Source organism: Haliaeetus albicilla, chromosome 1 (genome assembly GCF_947461875.1).
Source record: "Haliaeetus albicilla chromosome 1, bHalAlb1.1, whole genome shotgun sequence".
Lineage (NCBI taxonomy): Eukaryota > Metazoa > Chordata > Aves > Accipitriformes > Accipitridae > Haliaeetus > Haliaeetus albicilla.
The window spans coordinates 30,137,416-30,157,122 of NC_091483.1; the positions used below are offsets into that span (position 1 = coordinate 30,137,416).

Below are 19,707 nucleotides of genomic sequence, written 5' to 3' on the forward strand. Positions count from 1 at the left end.
CAATTCAGTTGACTTCAGTCAAGTGAGTAGTGAAATGCATGTGATGGTAATGTCCTTAGATCCCGTTTCTCTTATTAAAAGAGACTCAGAGGATAAATGATTTACCAGCTACATAGAAATGACCTGCTGGCTGCAGCATGCCTCAGAACTGCACAGCATTTGTGTGGATAAACACAGTCTCTTCAATTACCTCCTTCTACTGCAACATACATCCATCTTTGCCCTTATGCAGACTCTCCTTCTGTGTATAGGCTTAGCACAGATCTTATCTGGAAATGTAAGCCACTTGATATTCCATCCAGGGAAACCATCTGAAAGTAGGATATCAGTGTTGGCTTTTGTTTGTGCTTGCTGTGACAGTGGTATCCCTAATAAAAATTTGGAGATAAGGATACAGCTAAAGCTTAACCTGAGGTCCAGTTAGACAGCCAGGTGCATGGGAATTTTGTCAGTGTTACAACTTGACGTGTGATCAGCTCGTGTGAACAGTTGCAGTTTATACTGATGTCAAAAGGAATAATCTCTTTCTAGAACCAGGTAAGTCATTGATAACTGGTCTTTCAAATGTATTTTGGGATCTATTTAAATCAATGGAAATTATTTCCGCGCCTGAGAAAACTCGGGCTCGTGTGGGTCCGCTATGAACTGTGATCGTAAACATGTTGGTTACGTTCAGCAGCGCAGAGGTTCTGTGTTATTTGGAGCCTGATGGCATGGGGTCCTGGTCTGTGTTCACAGCTCTACACACTGTCTGTGGCTTTATTGTACTATTCCTAGCAAATGTCTTTTCTTTTCTTTTTTTTTTTTTCTTTTTTTAAATAAGAGGCTGTTGTACAGTTTAATATTAGAGGCTTTTTCTGTGTGTTTCTGGCACTGGATTAAATGGACATGAGATCTCTGCTGTGAGAGTACTCTGGTAGCATCTGCTGTGTTTTGGTACAGTCTCAGCTTAAACTGACTATTTGGGGCAAGTTTCTTCTCATACAGAGCTTGTATACATAATCCCTTCCCAGTATGACTGGCATCTTCCCATCACAGTGTCCGTGGGATACCCAGCGGTTTCATGGAGCTGGGAAGTGAATTTGGGAAGGTCAAAAGCAGTGATTTTGCAACCACGTGGCCTGGGATTGCATGGGTGCTTGGCCTCTGGGTTTGACACTTCTGCTGATAAAAAAATGGAGCCTGAAACTTCTGAGTCTGGCAATTCAGCACTGGGCATGCTGAGTTCACTTTAGAATGTTACAGATCTTGTGGTCTTTGTGCATTGTGGGCTTGATCAAGCTAGACAATGGTATTGCGCAGTCAAAAATAACATGTGCTGGCTTGCTGGAAACTGCTATCCCAACTGCTCCCTGTTTTGCCAAAGAGTTGTCTGCTGGTTTGCTCGCTGGCACGTTACAAACCTACAAAAGAGCAGCTGTGAGATAAGATGCTGGCAATTTCCCAAGTTCTTTACCTAGGAAAGGAGGAAAAGGAAGACTTGCATGCTGCATTTCTCACTTGATGGGGTTCTATTGAAAAGTTGCTGCAAGATATGCCTTTAAAGTCCGTCTACAAAAAAAACCCAACAAACAAAAGCCCAATCCCAAGCAAGCCTGAGAGCACTCATACCCACGTAGCTTTATGGGATACGGATTGTATAGTGTATTCCTGTTAAAACGCATGACCGTTAAACTACACAGTGCTTCTGTGTGAGCACACACAGTGAAAGTGGTTAGAATGGTTTTCTTTGTATTCGCTCAACTGAAAGGCAGTGATTGTGTCGGGGCCAGAGCCAGGAACAAAAAGGGCTCCTCACCAGTGCATGGTGGTGCAGTTGCAGCTTCTGCATGTGATCACAAAAAAAGGACAAACCACAGGATAAAGTGAGAGCACTGAAATTTTTATTTGTTACCTCTAGGTACCACAAGTTTGACATTAATAGGCAAGACCAGTGAATGAGCAGCAGTACATTGCATTCAAACCTGAATCTCCAAAGCACCAAAAATGGAGCTAGATTTACTTCTTAATCCTACAGTCAGCACACTAGTCTGGACTTGCTGCATTTTGTATTGTCCCTAATTTAGTAGTACATTGTTATGCAGTTAGGGGGTGTGAGGAAAGAGTCATTGTGTAGTACCACCTCTACGTCATCATAGGACTACAACATGCACATTCTACTATGTGGCCCAAGCAACAAGAATACAAGTAGAACAGTTACGGGTGGAGACAGGTTCATGTTAACACCACCTATGAATTTGTAGAAACCTTTTTGGACGGGTACCTACAGCAGTTCATCAATTTGTGTGGGAACATTACACACATGCACAAGTGATACAGTGGAAAACATAGCAGGAGCGGCAGCAGGACGGAGGACAAAGGTGAAATCTGTGATGGGATGCATTGGAAACAAAACCTTCCTCAGCTTTCTACAGCAAGTCTCTGCTCTGTTAGCGAGGCCTGCTGGGCAACAGTTTTGTTCTCATGGCTGCGGAGTTTTGATACGACTTCTAGAAACGCCATGCTCTGCACTTCCTTTTGAAGAGGTTCTGGAAAAAGAAATAGTAAAAGAAACGGTGCTTTGTATGAGACGGGCAAAAGAACAGAAAAGCCTGGCGCATGTGAGAAACTTTTCTGCTGAACCGTGTACACGCATAAGCACACAAATGTGTGTGTATACATAATCTGTGTACTTTTTTGAATTGATTTTGAGGATGGAGAAAAAAATTTCCAGGGCCTGGGGCATGCACAGATTCCACGGATTTCAGGTAGAGATGAACCATGAACCTGCTGTATAGCAGTTAAGAAAATTCACCTGGATTACCTTCCAAAACAGATGCTTGGGAAGTATTTTTAGTGAAAATATTTTTCTGCTTTATTTCTTAAACTAGCCTGACCAAGTGACCTTGCCTTGAAAGGTTTCCTACATCATTTGTATCAAATCAGCTCTGGTTGTTTGTGTGGGGGTGTGAAGTGGGCGAGATGGTTAATGGATGTGTCACCACTTGGTCACTGTTCGCTGTCCATTTACAGTTCGGCTCTGAAGTAAATACAACACATGGTGCACTGCCCAATGCTTGTGTGTATGTATACAGCACTTATGTTTTACTTGAAACTGGGAGAAGTTGTTTTATGATTCTGATCCTGGATTGCACTGTACTTTGTATTAATAAGGAGAGGTTAGGAACAACCCATAAAATACAGCAATTTAAAAAAAAAAAATTAATGAGTTTTCTCAAAGCCCAGTACTCTAGACATCTCACAGTTGAGATCCAAAGCAGTTGGTTTTGTTTCATGCCCTGTTCAGGCCACTCTAGTGAACTCTGACTCAGCAACAAATACCTATGTATATTTTTGCTTCCCAGGTACTGCTGGGGGGCCTAATCCCCAAGCTTCCCAGGAGAAATCCCAACCATCTGTTCCAGATAGCTATGCTGTATGCTGTGCACATTTACTACTTCTTTTAATAGCAAACTTTGACATTTGTTTCCCTTCCTACCTACTTTCTTGTTCACATGTTTTCAGTTTTCTTGCAGTTTAACCCCTACCGTGTAAGAGCTCAAACTCTCACGCTGCTGTGCACATGGGAGCCTGAACATACAGAGCTATGTCAGTGAAGCTGTTGGGGTAGTTATGCTGTGTAAGCACTTTCTGCTCTCTTTCTCCTTCTGAGATACCATCATGTTTAAGCAGGTGTTACTGAACTGAATTTCAGGAATTTACTGGGCTTTACAGTGGCTGAATAGTTCTGTTTAACATCCAGGTTCCTGTGAGCCTGGAGACCCTCGCACACGGAAGTGACTGTGCTAGCTATGAATGCTCTGCTTTTGCTGATTCTTTATGTTACATGTTTCCATTTTCCATTGTCCTCATTTTTCCCTCTTTCCATCCATTCACTCAGTTGCAAGGGCAACTTCCAGATGGCAAAAATCACATATAAATATATATCAATTTACTGCTTAACACCCAGCTGCTGGTGATATCAAGTTAAATGGGATGCCAGATACCCTGTAACAAAGGACAGTAACAGAAGCAGTCACTGGAGAATTAATCTTACCAATAATTAAACCAGTGCAACCACTTCTAGTCTTTATGGAACTATACTGCGGTCAGTTGCTTTAAAATGGCTACATGGGTCTGTTTACAGTAGAATACAGAAACATGTAAATATACATGCTCACTGTGTGGAGACTGGTGAAAATGAGTCAGAGGCAACAAAGCTGGGAGAGAGATGTATTTTAGTATTTTCACATGTAAAGAGCAGATTTGGCTTTTTGATCCCCCCCTTGGTTACAATAGTTTAAAAATGTTAATACCAGGGTTGCTCAGTTGTTACTTTGGTGTACTCACTACTTTTACCCAGGTCTTGTTAATCGGGAAGCAGGGCTGAACACTGGGTCAGCCAAATGCTGGGCCTTAACTTTACTGCTGCGTATTGCAGTAATGTGCTGTCTGTTCCCTGGGAGCAGGCTAAGATGCCTCATGCCTCGGCAAAGTTTATAGTGTGGTGGCAGACTGAACTCTGCCAGTTGGATAACCCTAAAAAAAACAAACCACCCTAAGACTGCTCCTTACTCTGGTGGAATTGAGAGGTTTTTGGCTTTAAATAACTCTGTCAGTCTTGCAGGTGACAAGACTCAGGGAAGGGAAAATGCAAGTGTCAGGCAGAATTTCTGAGGATGATTATTTTAGTTAGAAGCAGTGGGAATACTCACAAGAACATCACAGTGAGGCTGAGGGGGAACCTCTGCAGAAAGGCTTCCGCTCTAAAATGGATGGATAATCCCAAGCACCAAATGGCTCAGGAAAGTTGTGAGTAACAACTAAATTACATGTCTTCACATTAAAGTGAATGCTTACTGGGAGCTGAGGTTTGTTAGCAAATTTTGAGCACAATCTTTGTAAATTGAGATATATATACTGCTCTAAAAATAAATATTTGTTCCCTTAAGATGGCAGTAATACAGCATTCCCTCGCATAGATGTAGAGGTCACCAGAGTTATGCTTACAATAGGCATGGTGAACTGTGTTTAAGAAAAAAAAAAAGCAGCTTTGTTTACAGAGACAGCACACACTTAGCTATGATAACTTTTAATCAATTCAGTTGAACTGCTGTAAACTCATCTCTGGAGAACCTTCAGATGTTTCACACTTGGCAAGTTGTGTGCAGACAGTCTCTGAGTTTCCACCTTTCTGTACTTAATCCAGTCCTTTGTCATCTTGTTTTGTCTGTAAATTTCTGAAACCTTTATGGAATGAAATTTGTTCTCCTTCCACAGAGTAAATAGTTCTTGAAGAACTGAATGAAAGAAACATAGCCACTTCTTGAAACCTCAGCTGGAAATCAAATTTCCCCGTGATACCTCGCTTTTTTTTGTTTTGGTTTGGGTTTTTTTTGTTTGTTTGTTTGCAACTTCCCACCTGTGTGTGGGCAATATCAAACCATAGCCTGCTACACCATCCTCTAAACAGTCTGACCTTTAGCAGAGGGTTAGCTCAGAAAGATTAGAGTTTACAGTGTCCAGTAATGACATGTGTTAGAGCATGTCCTGGTCGTCTATCAAAGCAACCGTGAAAAGTTGTGCCTGGTGGGCCAAGCATGTGAGGGCTGCTGAGGCAAGGACTTTTCCTAGGGAGGCAAGCGTGAGGATCCTTCCTAAAGCAGGGTTATAGCCTACGTGCTGTACTAAGTAATCATTTGTGTGCATGTGTGCCCTTGCAAATATTACCTGTATCTTTATTTCCTACCATTCTTGTAGGAATTTAAAACTAAAGCGAGGAGGCTCCTTGCAAAATTCCACTGAATTTTACTTGACTAAATTGACCAATTAAAAAAAGCCATCACACATCAGTTATGGGGAACTTGCAGCTAAAGGTGAAAATAAAGTCTTTGTTATCTGCATATTTGCAAAGAGTGGCTGATACTGTGCAGTTTTAAATGCCTTTCATTTCTCTCCTGTCAGTTGAAGTTGGAGCTAGCTGCATCCTGCAGAAGCCAGAGTCCAATTTCTGCAGTTAATCTCCAAAACTGAGTTAACAGCCTCTTTCTTGACACTATAAATAAACACTATAACTAAAGTGTCATAGTAAATTGAACCCTTCTGTGTACATTCATTCAGAACAGACAACCAGTCTCAGAGTGTGTTTGCACATGCTCTTATGTTCAGGCTAAAAGAGAGAACTAACTTTAAATACATAAATCTCTTAGGAAAGTAAGAGTGTTCTCCTGAATACTCACCAGATCCTATAAGGGCACAGATCAGCACCATGGAGTTGTATTTTATTTCTGGAGCACTCCTGTCATCTGAGAGCAGTCTATGTAGAATCTGAACAAGCTGAGCATTTTCAAGATCCTTTTCAGCAGTGACTGAAATACAAGTGAAAATTTGTAAATCTGGAAGTGGTGCTTGATTTGATGCTTCTGTGCATTAGCCATTTATTGAAACATGGATCTCTCACTGTAGTGAAAGTGGTGCTGTGGTACATAACTCTTTGGCATAAAACTGAAGCACATATTACATGGTATGATGATAGGAATCACAGCTCTTGCTATAAAAATGTAAAACAGCGTAACTACTTGAAAGGACAATCACAGAGTTTAATGATAAAATCCAATCTTAAATGTGCAGTGAGCTCATGGAAAAGCCACCAGGCTTTCTAGATATTTAGGCCAACACCTGCAATATTTCAGCTTTCAAGACTCCCATTGCCTGCATTTGCTTTTGGCAATCATTTACTCAAATTTTGGAAAAAATTTACTCAAAGGCAGACAGTGTAATTCTTGATTCCATGGTAGAGGGAGCTCAGGGTCCACGATAAAGGCTCTGCATAACTTTTCAAGAGCAGTGGGAGTTACTTCCTCTGTAGTTTTCTAAGAAACATATACTGAATTCAGGCTTAAATGTCTGAAGACAAGACAAAGAAAGGTTAGATGATTCATGTCAATAGGAACACTTTTAATTAAAACAATTCCCTGTTGGCATTGGCAGTGATTTGGAAGTTGAACATAGCATTCCTGTAGTACTCAATGGCAAGAGATGAAATCAAGAGCAACAATATGTAATGTTGCTTATTTAGTTCCTTATCTTAGTTAATAAGCAAGCAAACAGGATAAACAAAACTTCTGTTGGGCATTTACCTTTTTGTTTGGTAAGCTGAGGTACTACAAAGGCAGGTCAAGACATGTAATCATCTCTGTCTTTGTATGGCAACTCTTGCACCTATTTCTGTGGAACTTAATAATAATACTAAAGACATTTTGGTGGCGTTATCCACCTCTATGTGTTTTCTCTAGCTCTCACTAATTACGTAAGTGAAAGCTTTACTTTGATAAGCCCTCTCAAAAGGGGATTAACCATTCCAGTGTAGGAATGTACTTGGGTCATATAGTCTCCGCTCTAAAGTATAATTTTCTTAACTGTTAGCCTTCTGGGTTTTACACAAAATCTGAAAGTTATGTTGAAGGGCCTTTCCTAGATCACGTGATGACCTACCAGAATGATGGAGCAGACACTGCATTACCAGGAAACTCCAGTTTTCTGCGTAATCTTACTGCCTGCCTATGTCTGCATGAACTGTCATGTATTTCCATGCTACTGAAAGGCAGGTGGAAGGAGGAAGCAGCTCTACATTGCAAAAGAAACTCGCACAACTCTCCCTCTATGACTTCCCTTGGGTACAGACTGGAAAGAAAACAGGTAGAGTTAGCTGTTGGGATACTCACCTAACTCTAAAGCCGCTATTAATGCCAGTGCAACAAGAGCTTCATTTTGCATTATTACGTGTTCACTGGTTGCCATGGTTACTAAATGCTTGATGCCACCACTCTGTACAATGGTCCTAATTACATCCTAAAATAAATAACATAGAAATGAAAAAATTCTGCATTGCATACAAACCGTATTAAATAACGAAATTGTCATGGATGCTATGTTATGTTTGGGTAAGGATACCTGTTGGCTTTATGCACATATAATCACTTTATACACAAATGTACATGCATGTGGGCCTATAAACCATCTGCTATTCCTCTGCAATTATAAGATACAACCTGTTAAACCAAGGCAGTAAAGCACATGACTAACTTAAGACACAGGTAACTAACTCTTTTCCAGGTTATACTCTGTAAGCCAAGTTCTCATGGCGTGCCATCAATCGCCTAACAATGAGTTCACTCTTTGCTATGTTTGAACTCAGCTGGTGTTCAAAGATGATTAGTTTTCCCTTTATGTTGTGCTGTGTAGAGCAGCTTATCAAAAGCACCCAACAAACCATATATTTGGGATAAGGAGACACAAGAACATAGTTTTAATAAAGTTATCAAATCCTTCATCTCTCTCCATGAATTTTCAGAGCTTCTTCAAAATGTTCAGAGAGATCACAAATATTACACCTTACTACATAATAGAAATGGTGACTTGAAAAAAGATTTTTAGAAATGGGCAGGAAAATGAGCAGCATTCTCTTGATGTATTGTGGAATTGTCCTTCAAATACAAAGCAGGTTAGGAAAGGATAGTTATGGGATACCAGTGTGTTGGTTTCTGTTCTAAAGCCAGCAATTAAAATGAACTGTTGCCCAGTATCTAGGAGATGAAAATGTGACTGGGTTAAATGGCTTTAAAGCAGTTTAAAAATAAGCAGCTGGGATTCTGTTTTCAAGTCCAAAATTTGATCCAACTTACATATATGACAAAGGATGAATAAAGATTCCTGGTGTCTGCAGGTCTTTGATTACTTGTTATTTATCATTAAAAAAAGTGAGTCTGCACCTAATGTTTTCACTATTATATGTCCCAAAAATACTTGCAAAATCTTTGCCTAAAAATCAGGTAACTTGGCATGCCAAAGGAAAACTGTTCACGGAAATGTGGTTTGGTTTTTATTATTTTTTTATTTGTTCTGTGGGTGCACAAAGTTTTGAAATAGTAGTTATTTCTTGAAATAAGAATCTGATTCAAATTTTTAATCAATGTGTTTAATTTCCATTTAAGGCACATATCCCTTTAACTCCAGCCACAAGCCAAAACTCCTTAACTGATACATGTGTTTAGAATGATTTATGTTCCCAGTGCTTGCACAGGCTATGCAGCGACATTCTTTACGCAAGGAAACAGACACAATATGATCATAATCCTTGAAAAACTGAAATATTTTTAGAAAATCATACTGAAGATGCTAGTGGCACAACTCAGAGCCTAATGACTCAAGAATTTCACATTTAAAACCTATTTTTTCCTGAATGACATAATGTACGCAAGCATGTAAGTATTTTTATATTTTTCCTTACTTGTAATGATGTGTTTTATTATTTGTGATTTTCTGGTGGAACTCCAAAGTAGTTTTGAGACTTCATGGAATAATCTGGGAACTGCTAATTTCTCTTTCAATTAGTGTGGAATTTTGGCTATATAACCCTTGGGAATCGATCAGCATCTTTGACATCAAAGTTTTTTATTTTGTAGGTGAACATCACCCTCTAATAGGCAGTACCAAATAGATAGAAGAGATGACAGCAGTCAGGTTTGGTGCTAGTGTGGCTTAACTCACAAGTACCTACTCCATATTTTAGAACGAGGCATAAGTTTTCTAAACTACTGTCGCCTTTGTAAATATTACTCCAAATCCTTTAAAATTAAAAACCAAATTCAGATCTGATGTGCTGTAAAGAACCATACAGTTGTACTCATATTCAAACCTAGAGGGCAGTACAAGCATTAAAAAACCCACCCTCTCAGCTCTGTTTTCCTCTTCCAGTCAAGTTTCCTCTATGAGTACATAAACCACACAAAAGTTCATCTGTGATAATTGTTAACTTCTGTATTAATGTCTATTTGATGCCATCAATAGTGTCTCTGTATTTAGAATGGAATTGTTTTCCTGTAGAGAGTATTGATAAAAACTTGCATCTGTGGCAGCGTATGCCATCTACGCATGCACCTTGGGGACTGGGGGGGGTGGTGATGTAGAAAAAATGAGAACTCAGAAAAAATGAAACCTGATCAGTTTTAGAGGCAGAACATAAAATGGAGAATAGGTATTGGAGACAGTAATATTAGACATGAGCAAAGATTTAAATCTCTAAGGCTTGTTGATTTGGTTTTGGAGAGGGTCAGTATAGATCAGGTCAACAACATGTTTTTCACTTTGCAAATGCCATGCATGAACGAAGAGGTCACTGTTAAAGTCTGAGTTCTCTGAATCACACTTGCTATTTAAGCTCAGTCATGCAGCCTGTGTTCGTATCAGTGAACATGCTAAATGAAGTCTGAGCCCGAAATAGCTTGTTTCCAGAGGAGATGCTTTTGTCCTTTCTAAGGCTATGTTTTGCCTAATACTTTCCTGAGCAAGTACAGTGGACTTGGACTGCTTATGTAAAGGTATTTGTTGATGCAAAGGTGATGTGAGGGACAGAACTCATCTGTCCCATAGTTTCTCTTAATGTCATGCCTTTTGCCATGTACGTGCAAGCTTTTGTTAGAATTTGGAATAAATGATCATTTCTAATGATTCGTTAGAATCTTAAAACTCTTAAGTATACTATATGAAGAGTAGGGGAACAGACTATTTCTGGATCTCAGTTTTATATAAATGTATAGCAAGATCATAACAACTGAGTGCAATGAGCCTTCATATATAGCATCATTAAGATGTAGAAAATATGGCATGCTGAAATTCTACAGGACACAATATAAATAAAAATAAGTCAAGACTTAGCCACGTGAATCCTAACAGTGTTCCTTCAACTGGCCAGCCACTGAAATTGTTTTCCTTTGTTTAATTTTTTTTAAAAACTATGCAGTTCCAGGAAGCATTTAAAGCTGTTGCTTGTGTCTGACTGGCAGGTCCCAGAGGCCAGGGAAATGTAACACATGAATTAACCAGCCTGGCTCTCTAGAAGGATTATGTACTGGAAGGCTTGGCTACCAATATCAAGTGCAGACATAGCTCTTAGTTCTTATAAGCTGACCTTTTTCACCACTAACTTACTTTTGATTTGCTGTGTCGTATAAGTGCAGAAAGTAGTCTGTTGGACTCTCCCATCACACCTGCGTGATCCTTGGCTTCACACCACTCCACCAATCGTTCCACCAGTTTTACATTTTTGCCCAGCTGTTCAGCTGCTTCTGCTACGTGATGCCGGAGCCAACAACACAACAAAAAAGTTGTCACTTTTTAAAGTAAGTGCTAGAAAAATAAGCTGAAAGTTACTAACTAGAAGGAGTTTGTTAGGCAGAACTTCACTAGCTTGCACTAATGGTGGGAGAAGTCTAGATTGCATGGAAGCAAGTAAAGCCAGTCAAAATGGAAGCAAAATACAGAAAAACACACATAATCCAGTCTTTGAAAACAACTTATCAGCCCAGTTAATGAGGCTTGTGCATTGTTTAAGAGTAAGGAAAATACAGGTGATGTCACACCCCAGGTGAGTAGCTCAAAAATTTAAAACCAGGAGGGAGTGCTGCCAGAAGGCAGCACTGTGTCGGTTAGATTAGGCTTTATAAGTCACATAAGTTTCTTCAATGAATTCCCATTTCACATCTAATAGCTTTGCTAGAACTAGAATGGATCTTTTGAAAAGATGTGCAGGACTGTGTCAAAAATAAATACTTGGCTAATTTAGCTCATTAACTACTATTGGTTTTTAGCAGACTTCTGATCTTATAAATTGTCATCCTGGAACAAGCTGTTAAAATAAAAGGTGCTTGTTCATTTTGAAATTGTAGTTTATCAATTAACAAATGCATTAGTCTGTTCCAAGGAGCTAGGTAGAGCCAGGAAATGCAGTAAGTGAACAGCAAAACAGGAGTGGTAGCTTAAAACATGCCTCAATACACACTCGTAATGTGACAGTGTAGGAGAGTTCTGAAGTATGAAAGTAAATAAGCATTTGACACCTATTCTGAGGGTCCCGGGTAGTCAATTTTGGAGTTCTGAAAAAAAATCAACCCACATTCCTCTCCCTTTGCATATATATTAGATTTATTAAAAGACTTCAGGAATAAAATTTTAAAACCCCCTTTGCTTCTCTCTTCTAAGAAGCTTGGCAGCATATCACAGACTGAACCAAAGAGAATCACTTAACATAGAGAACAGTTTATTTTTACCTTGTGCATCTATTAACATTCTTAATGTTCCCAGCAGCTTGAATTGAACAGGGGGCATCTCCGATCTGAGAAATTTCAATACAGCTTCTGCAACACCAGCTGATAGCATCTTAGCCTTATTTACAACTGCATGAATAAAGAACAGGGATGATCTCAAGAACATTTCTAGAAGATGCAGTTTATTTCCAAGATGGTCTTGAAGCAAACTTTCAGACACAATTTGAAAAATAGCTTGTGAACACAGACTTCAGGAACATGAGTGTGCACTGAGAATACTGTGTTGTGGAAAAATGTCATGGTTGCTAAGACACAGGTGTGCAATTAAGTGCTTTTTCCTAGCATGCACATCTAATTTTCAGTGTTCAGCCTGAACATAAACTGAAGGCTAGACTTCTCTCCCTTGGTGTAGGAAAGGTGTCTTCCACAAAATGCATCAAGTAGAAGCCCAGACTAGTACTTGCACCCCCAAATATGAGGAAAGTTCTCCGATTCCCAAAACCACTCTTCTATTTCACGTAGGCAAAGGAACTAAAGCATCCAATTAGCAGAATAACCTCCTACCCAGTTCCAATACTTATATAAACAACACTGTGGCCTGATGTGTCTGGAGCCTGTAGTCCTTGTATTGGCCCCCCCAAACTCTCTTTCATCCCCTTCACTAGTCTACGTTCTCCACTTTCATGGAACGCTCTGAAATATATGTAAGGTGCAAACTTGGTTCAATATTGTACTTAGAAAAAAGTGCTTATTTCATATTCAAAGTAGTGTTTAACAAACAGTTCATCACTGAGGCCAGTTATTACTTGCTAATTTTTCTATAAAAATATACATGAAATCTTATGTAGGTCTCTGGCAAGACATCCTTGAGTGTAGGCTGCAGGGCAGCTTGCTGACTGATGGTCATTAATAGAATTAATCACCTGAGAAAGGTAAGCAAATGGCATACCACTAAAGCTGCATGGGTTTAGTTATGTATGCATGATTGTTCTTAGAAAGTTACTGTTTGTCAAAACTGAAAATAGTAAAATAATGTTAAATGGATGAAAGACTTATTTTTGGCTTGGTACGAGAAAGCATACACAAGTATTAGAGACTTGCTTTGTTTTTATGTGTCTGTGCTCTGCCTTTTATGCTTGGGTAATCAAAACTCATACAAATTAAGTTATTATAGATGACAAAATTAGCATTCAGTTCATTGCCTATGAACAGTAACTAATTGCAGTAGGCTGGCTATTCTAACAGTCTACCTCCAGCTCTAATTTGGGAATTGTTAAAGCCTCAGGAAGTTACAGTAAGATGCAGTGTTTCAACAAAGTGGGCACTGCTCTCTGATGGGGACCCTCAGCTGAGAGAGAGAATTCCCACATGAAACAAAACAAACAAACAAAAAAGCAATACTCTGCACAGAAAGGATTGAGAAATCATATCCAAGGCCTCCTCAGCTCCCTGCCTGTTACAAAGCTGCCCTTTCCTTGGTGGGGGATAATACTGTAGGCTCAAAGCGGCAAAGGATGGTGAATAGGCCTGTGACGTATTTCAAACTGCTTGTCACCACTGCTGCGCAAAAGACATAAAGGCGGTGATCGGCCTGAATGAAAAGCAGCAGTCTGACCTGCCTCTAGGACCATCAGTTGGTTCTCCCACCCTCATCCCCTGGCGGGGTGCAGTGGGAGAACAGAATTTCACCTTTGGTTAATCAGCAATGCAAAGCGAGGCTTACCAGGAATTGCCAGGTTTCTGAGAGCACTCAGTGCAGCGTGCTGCACAGTTACGTTTCCATCCTCCACATGTCTGTCTAGCAGATCCATCAGCTTTTGAACTATGCCATTATCCACCATATGGATGCAGTTTCCATCTGCATGAGATGAGACAAGTCACTTGTGAATGGAAGATTATTACTAAGATTTTTACAGGAGCTTTTTAAGAATATAAGGGTTATTTCCCTGTCCTTTCTAGATTTCATTGTTGAGAATTTGACCACCATCATCAATGGGAGTTGCAGTGCTCATGACAAATTTAGAAGAGTGATATAAGAAACACTGAAGAAGGCAGAACTCCCCTATACGTCTCTACAAACGTGAAACAGTATTTTTAAAGTAGGCTTAACACTCTTCAGGATTGTAAAGTATAAAACTGCTGATGTTGCTGTATAGCTCAACATGAGCTTTACCACGACACGCAGTTTTTGTTTGCAGCTGTACAGACAAAGCATAATAGAAGGGCACAGATAAATTTACATAAGCTATTATGGCATAGTCTTACCATTTCTGGCAAAATTTGCAATAGCCAGTGCTCCTGCAAGCTGTAGCTGATGGCTATTGGAAGGAATCCATGAAAGTACTCTTTGGAACACACTGCCTTTTCCTCCTTCAAATAACTTTTGCATGGATTCATCTGGGGTAAAAAGCATAGACAGTCAGCAAGCCAAAGAAGCGTTTGTTAGGGAAAATTCTTCTCTTTGTAGTTGTGAAGCTCTGCTGGCTTCACTACAATTAGTCTAGTCCTGCAATGGGATGAGAGACAAAATCTGACCCATTAAATGTTAACTGGCAGGTAGCAGGTTCTCTAGGTTATTTAGAAAATTAGTAAAATTCAGCAGCCAAATGGCATTACAGGTATCTGCTGTTGCTTTGCAGAAGATGATGACACATCGTACTTACCTCCAAGCAATAATAAAACCATAAGATCAGAAGCTGTTTTAAGCTCTGCAATATCATCCTCTTTGTCACTGTCCACAGTCTTCTGGACGATCTCAAGTAAGCACTCCACCAAGCCTGCTTCAACCAGCTGCAGTTTAATGACATCTGAAGAATAGCATGGATAATAGGAGTCAGAATCATGACTTTAAATACATCCATTGTACATACACGCAGGACAGACTGTGAAAAGAAGTAGTAATGTCAACGGTCTCACTGACAGCTTGTGTAGATAAAACTGCAACTTCTTTATTTTAAATTCTCAGGGCCAACTTCTGTTATTATTCATCTACCAAGCGCTCCCCCAGCTCTGGACTGCCTTTAGAACACAACTATACACTGAAACTGTATGGAGCTGCTCTTCACTTCTCAAAAATGCAGATATTTCTCTACAGTAAACTTCTGGCATCTCAGTCGTCATGCAGCAGACTCATAAGGACTGTGCCATGTTTGGGCTTTCCAAAGACTATGGACTGTACTGCAGAACAAACTTAGGGTTTCTTATTCTATTTCACGTACAGAAGAGCTACTGACTTCACTGAGGCACGCAAGTGTAAAATACAGAACTTTTTGATGAAATCTCAGAGCAAGTAATCACCTATTTCTTTTAGCTGAGCCAAGATTTCTGCCATTCATTGAAAAGGGCTGCAGGAGGAGTACAGTGAGGCCAAATCCAAAAGGCTGGGTTGGGAGAGAAACTTGTGATTGAAGAAAAACTAGAAACTGATGGGGCAAACTCAGTTGTTATTGGAAACAAGGCCCAACAGAGAAGGCGATAAACATGTTTTTCAGGTGGTGATGTAGGACTTGGGAGCACTATTTTTTCTGTTATTTCTGCAACACAATCTTTATCAGATTTTTCCTTGGGAACTTGGAGCTGGGAATCTCCTTTACATCCCTAAACTCCCTTTCTGTTAAGTGGAAATGGCAGGTCATCTGATGCTGTGTTATGTCTTTTTATGTGATAGTGATTCTGGTAGTTTTTGCATGCTGATTTTAGAAAGCACAGTCACAAATCTGCAGAAATTTGCAAATAAATAGATTTCTCTTAGCTTTCTGCATGAAATGGTGTTTTAACAAGGAGTTTAACCCAAGTTAAAACATTTTTAAAGGCCAAAGCTTTGGAAATATTTTTTTTTTAATTGTTTACAAGTGACAGTTGGGTGAGGAAAGGCGTTCTACCTCTGGTGAAGGATGTGTCTGACTCTCAATTTCCTGTTGTCACTAGGCTTTTTGCCTGAGTGAAATTCATTGTTCCTCTAAGAGCGGCTGATCTTCTTGTGAACTTTGTTAGGGAATGCAAAATATCCAGCTGGGATTTTTTTAAATAGGCACTTTTGCACTTTAAAAAACAAAGAGTTCCCTTAGTTACAGAATACCAGGTTGCAGATGTTCTGTGATTTGAAATATAAATTGCTACACCAGTATGCTTAAACAACAACAAAACAAAACAAAAAAAACTCCAACCACCAAAATCCAGACTCTGCAAATACTTAATTTAGATTTTTTTGCCTTCAGACCTATTGCTAATTATCTAGAATCAAAAGTACCTAAACAATACCAGCACAGTGAACTCATTTAAGTATGCCTTGAATTCACAGTGGAAGAGTTCAGCTGACTACCTCATAACATGCAAGTGCCTGAGTTATGTTCAGCAGCAGTAAACTTATCAAATTTTATTGCGACTATAAAACACAGTGTATGAAAAATTAAGCATTTGAACTGAAATATGTCAAACTCGCAAAAGGTTTGACCCAGTTCAGTGAGTCTCCAAGGATGGAACTATCTTAGAGCAACTTGCTAGCTACTATATAATAAATGAATACATTTTGGCAAAATGTGAATTTTTAAAACTGAAAAAAGGAATCCTGTTTTCACATACCACTTAAAATAAAAGACAAAGTAACTTTTTTAATTGAAGTAAAAATTTATCTTGATTTATACTATGTAAAACAGACACAGACAGAGTGTGCGTGTACAACAGAGTAGGATGAAACCTAAATCTTTAGAGTTTACAATTCTATCTAGTAATTTATTCCATTCAAACAAGCTTTAATGCTGAGGTGATTAAAACAAGGCTATAGAGTCATCAAATACTGCGATATCTCCCATACTCAGAACTGCTTCCCGCTTCAGTCCAGCTCCACCTGTGAACTCATTTCTTCATTTCCTTTAAGGGCAGATGGTAGATAACACGAACCACTCAGAATTCCTTTGGGAGGAACATCCCGGAGGGGTGATCGGGCACACATCACTTCCAACACTTCAAGCTCTGGCTTAGCAGTGAATGAAACTCAAGTCTCCTGGGGCTACCTGGGGCTACCACAATACATGCCAGCAAACACCCAAATTAAATGTGTGGGATCTCTCAACGAATAGCAGGGGGAGAGTGTCCAGCTCTTAGCTCTGCAATTAACATGCCCATTGCAAAAATAAGGTCCGTAGGAAATGGAGCTGCCAGCGGTTCTGCAATCCCAGGAAATGACGTAATGACTGATGTTCTGGTGCTGTAACGGACTATGAATGCTTGAGCCAGTGTTTTGCAGACAAATGTTGTCAAGCCCTCTAAAAAGGGGCTTTTGATATTCCCACTGCAGGTACAGTGAAATAAAATATAGTTATATACAGAATGAATCGGAGGTGGAATTAGCATCAACAGTTTGTTGGCTCCTGTCATACGCTCAGACAATTAAGACCTATTCATTTTATACGAAACTATCATCACAAGGATCAGCCATGGTGGCTTCTGAATGAGGCAGCCAGTTACTCTGTATTTAGTCCCTGGAAAAGACACCAATATACCAAAATACATATAAGGGAATGAATAAAAAATAGTGTAAGAAAAAAAAGCGAATTCTCACCATTTTCGGCCAGGGGAGCCAAAACTTCAAAAATCATCTCTTTTTTATCATGCTCTATTTGCTTCTTGAACAGTTTCACAAGCTCTTCAGCAATGTTTGTGTAGGCAAACTGCTCTTTACTTGACTCTGTGAAGCAAAAGGAAAAATTCAATATCAAGTAAACAAACCACATCAAAAGGTAGGACTATTTTTTTCTCTTTATTACCAGGTTTACTCAGTAAGATGACTAACGGTGCTCTTCACAGACAAGAACAATAGACTTGTGCTTGTCACTAAATGAAAAGAAAAATGTCTAACACTTTAAGATAAATGTACTGACCTGAATTTATTATGATTAAGGCTGTTGGGGCTGTTTCTGCCCAACAGAATGTAAAGGTAGCTATAGAAACAGTAACATTACAAAAGTATATATTAAGTCTTTGATTCCCCTCAGCTTAACAAGAAGATTAGCAGATAATTTACTGCATTTTCTATAGGAGAGATGAAGAGTTGTACAGGATGCTTTAATATTTACACAGTTTCATGATGATGGTGACATTTCCTTTGAAATCTGTGTGTGGCTGTTGCAGGGCCATTTCATACTGCACAGATAGCATAAAGCAGCTTTACAGATGGGCTAGCTTGCTACCAGAAGGTTAGCCAGCAGATAACGGTTCTTCAAATGTAGATTCAACAAAAGCATCTCTTATTCTGTTGCCTGTATCTTATTCCTCCTCACTGGCAGTATTACAGGGGATGCAGGTGGTAGGGCTGGTGTTCTGCATTCTCCAGTTGCCACCTCCTGAGGGCCATCTGTAGTTAGAAAACCTTCCAGCACCTTGGCTGCTGCTCTAAGGGATGATTAGGGTTTATTTTAATGTAGAATTGACCCCAAGGACTGGGGAAAAGCATGAAGTGCAGACCTAGCCCTTTTATGCACATCTCATTATTGTTTTCTCTCAATATGCATGACTGCATAGCATATTCTAAGTAGATTTTTGATCTTTCCAGTATTTTTAAAAGCAGAACCATCACTCTCTTTATTGGGTTTTTGCCCTGCTTTGACACAGAGTAAGAGTTTTGTATAATACTTCTCAAGGGATCCATGCAATGCAGTTGTCCCTTAAGTGATGAAAAATGACAACCTCACAATAAAATTCCCTGAAGTTACAAGGCAAAAATAAAATATTACAGTCACGATGTGATTGACTAAGCTATTGTTTAAGGGAGATTAAAGTATTACAAGCTAAATTAATTTTGTGCCAATCTTAAAGAACGAGCATGTTTTCAGCTATGGGAACAGGAAGGGAAGCAGCTGCTGTTCAGCTTCTTTCCCATGGTTCTTATTACTCAGCTGGACAGAGCTGGATCTTTCCAAAGAGGGAAAGGAAATGTAGTTCTCAGTGAAGATACCATTTATTATATTTAATATCCTTATGGTTTTAGTTGCATTTTAGCACTATAATTTCCAGTATATGACTCATTATATTTTCTGCACACAATACACAGTGCCCATCTTGAAGATCTCTGATCTATTTGTTTCTTTAGTGCTATTTTGATCCTCTTTCTGTTGTTGATTTGTGAAGTAGACCTGTATGCTATAAGCAAAGGTATTTTGCATGTGATCAGACTACACGAGATAACGTGATATTCTCTCTGGCCTTGAAATCTATGAACTTATGATAGTTGCGAATAAATTCAGGCCACCAAATAGTACAAACTCACAGATACATTTTTCATAGTTTGAACTGCTGAATCTTCTTAGAAATACAGGATGGTATCATAACTGCTATATTACTGTACTCCAGTGCAAAAAACCTCATAAAAGGAAAATTTCACAGAATAGGTTAGCAAAAGAAGAACAGCAATGTAAAACACAAGCGATAATAAAACATGGGCCCTAACAACCTGTTGGTTTACACTTGGTGGAATTCCAGTGAAAACTAGCCCACTTACTTGCAAAGACATTAGATCAAAGCAGGACCACAATCTTCAAATTAAATGAAGTTGTAACTAAACTTGCTAAAAATAACATTTACAGTTTAGTAGTATTTATGATTTGTGCATACAAGTAGTTAGACTAGA

At 39.2% G+C, this 19,707-nt stretch overlaps 1 protein-coding gene across 5 annotated transcripts in view; it reads right to left on the reverse strand.

The window, feature by feature from the left end:
• Positions 1-1,861: 1,861 nt before the first annotated feature.
• RAP1GDS1 (Rap1 GTPase-GDP dissociation stimulator 1) overlaps positions 1,862-19,707 on the reverse strand; it is a 104,819-nt gene continuing 86,973 nt past the window's right edge. For all 5 annotated transcript variants that reach the window (XM_069784062.1, XM_069784024.1, XM_069784034.1 and 2 more), the window contains 9 exons: positions 17,644-17,769; positions 14,747-14,890; positions 14,349-14,480; positions 13,807-13,941; positions 12,087-12,212; positions 10,969-11,108; positions 7,704-7,830; positions 6,219-6,347; positions 1,862-2,528 (listed from right to left, as the gene is read on the reverse strand). In XM_069784062.1, coding sequence (XP_069640163.1) covers positions 2,401-2,528; positions 6,219-6,347; positions 7,704-7,830; positions 10,969-11,108; positions 12,087-12,212; positions 13,807-13,941; positions 14,349-14,480; positions 14,747-14,890; positions 17,644-17,769 — 1,187 coding nt within the window. In that variant the 3' untranslated portion in view covers positions 1,862-2,400. The remainder of the gene's footprint in view (positions 2,529-6,218; positions 6,348-7,703; positions 7,831-10,968; positions 11,109-12,086; positions 12,213-13,806; positions 13,942-14,348; positions 14,481-14,746; positions 14,891-17,643; positions 17,770-19,707) is intronic.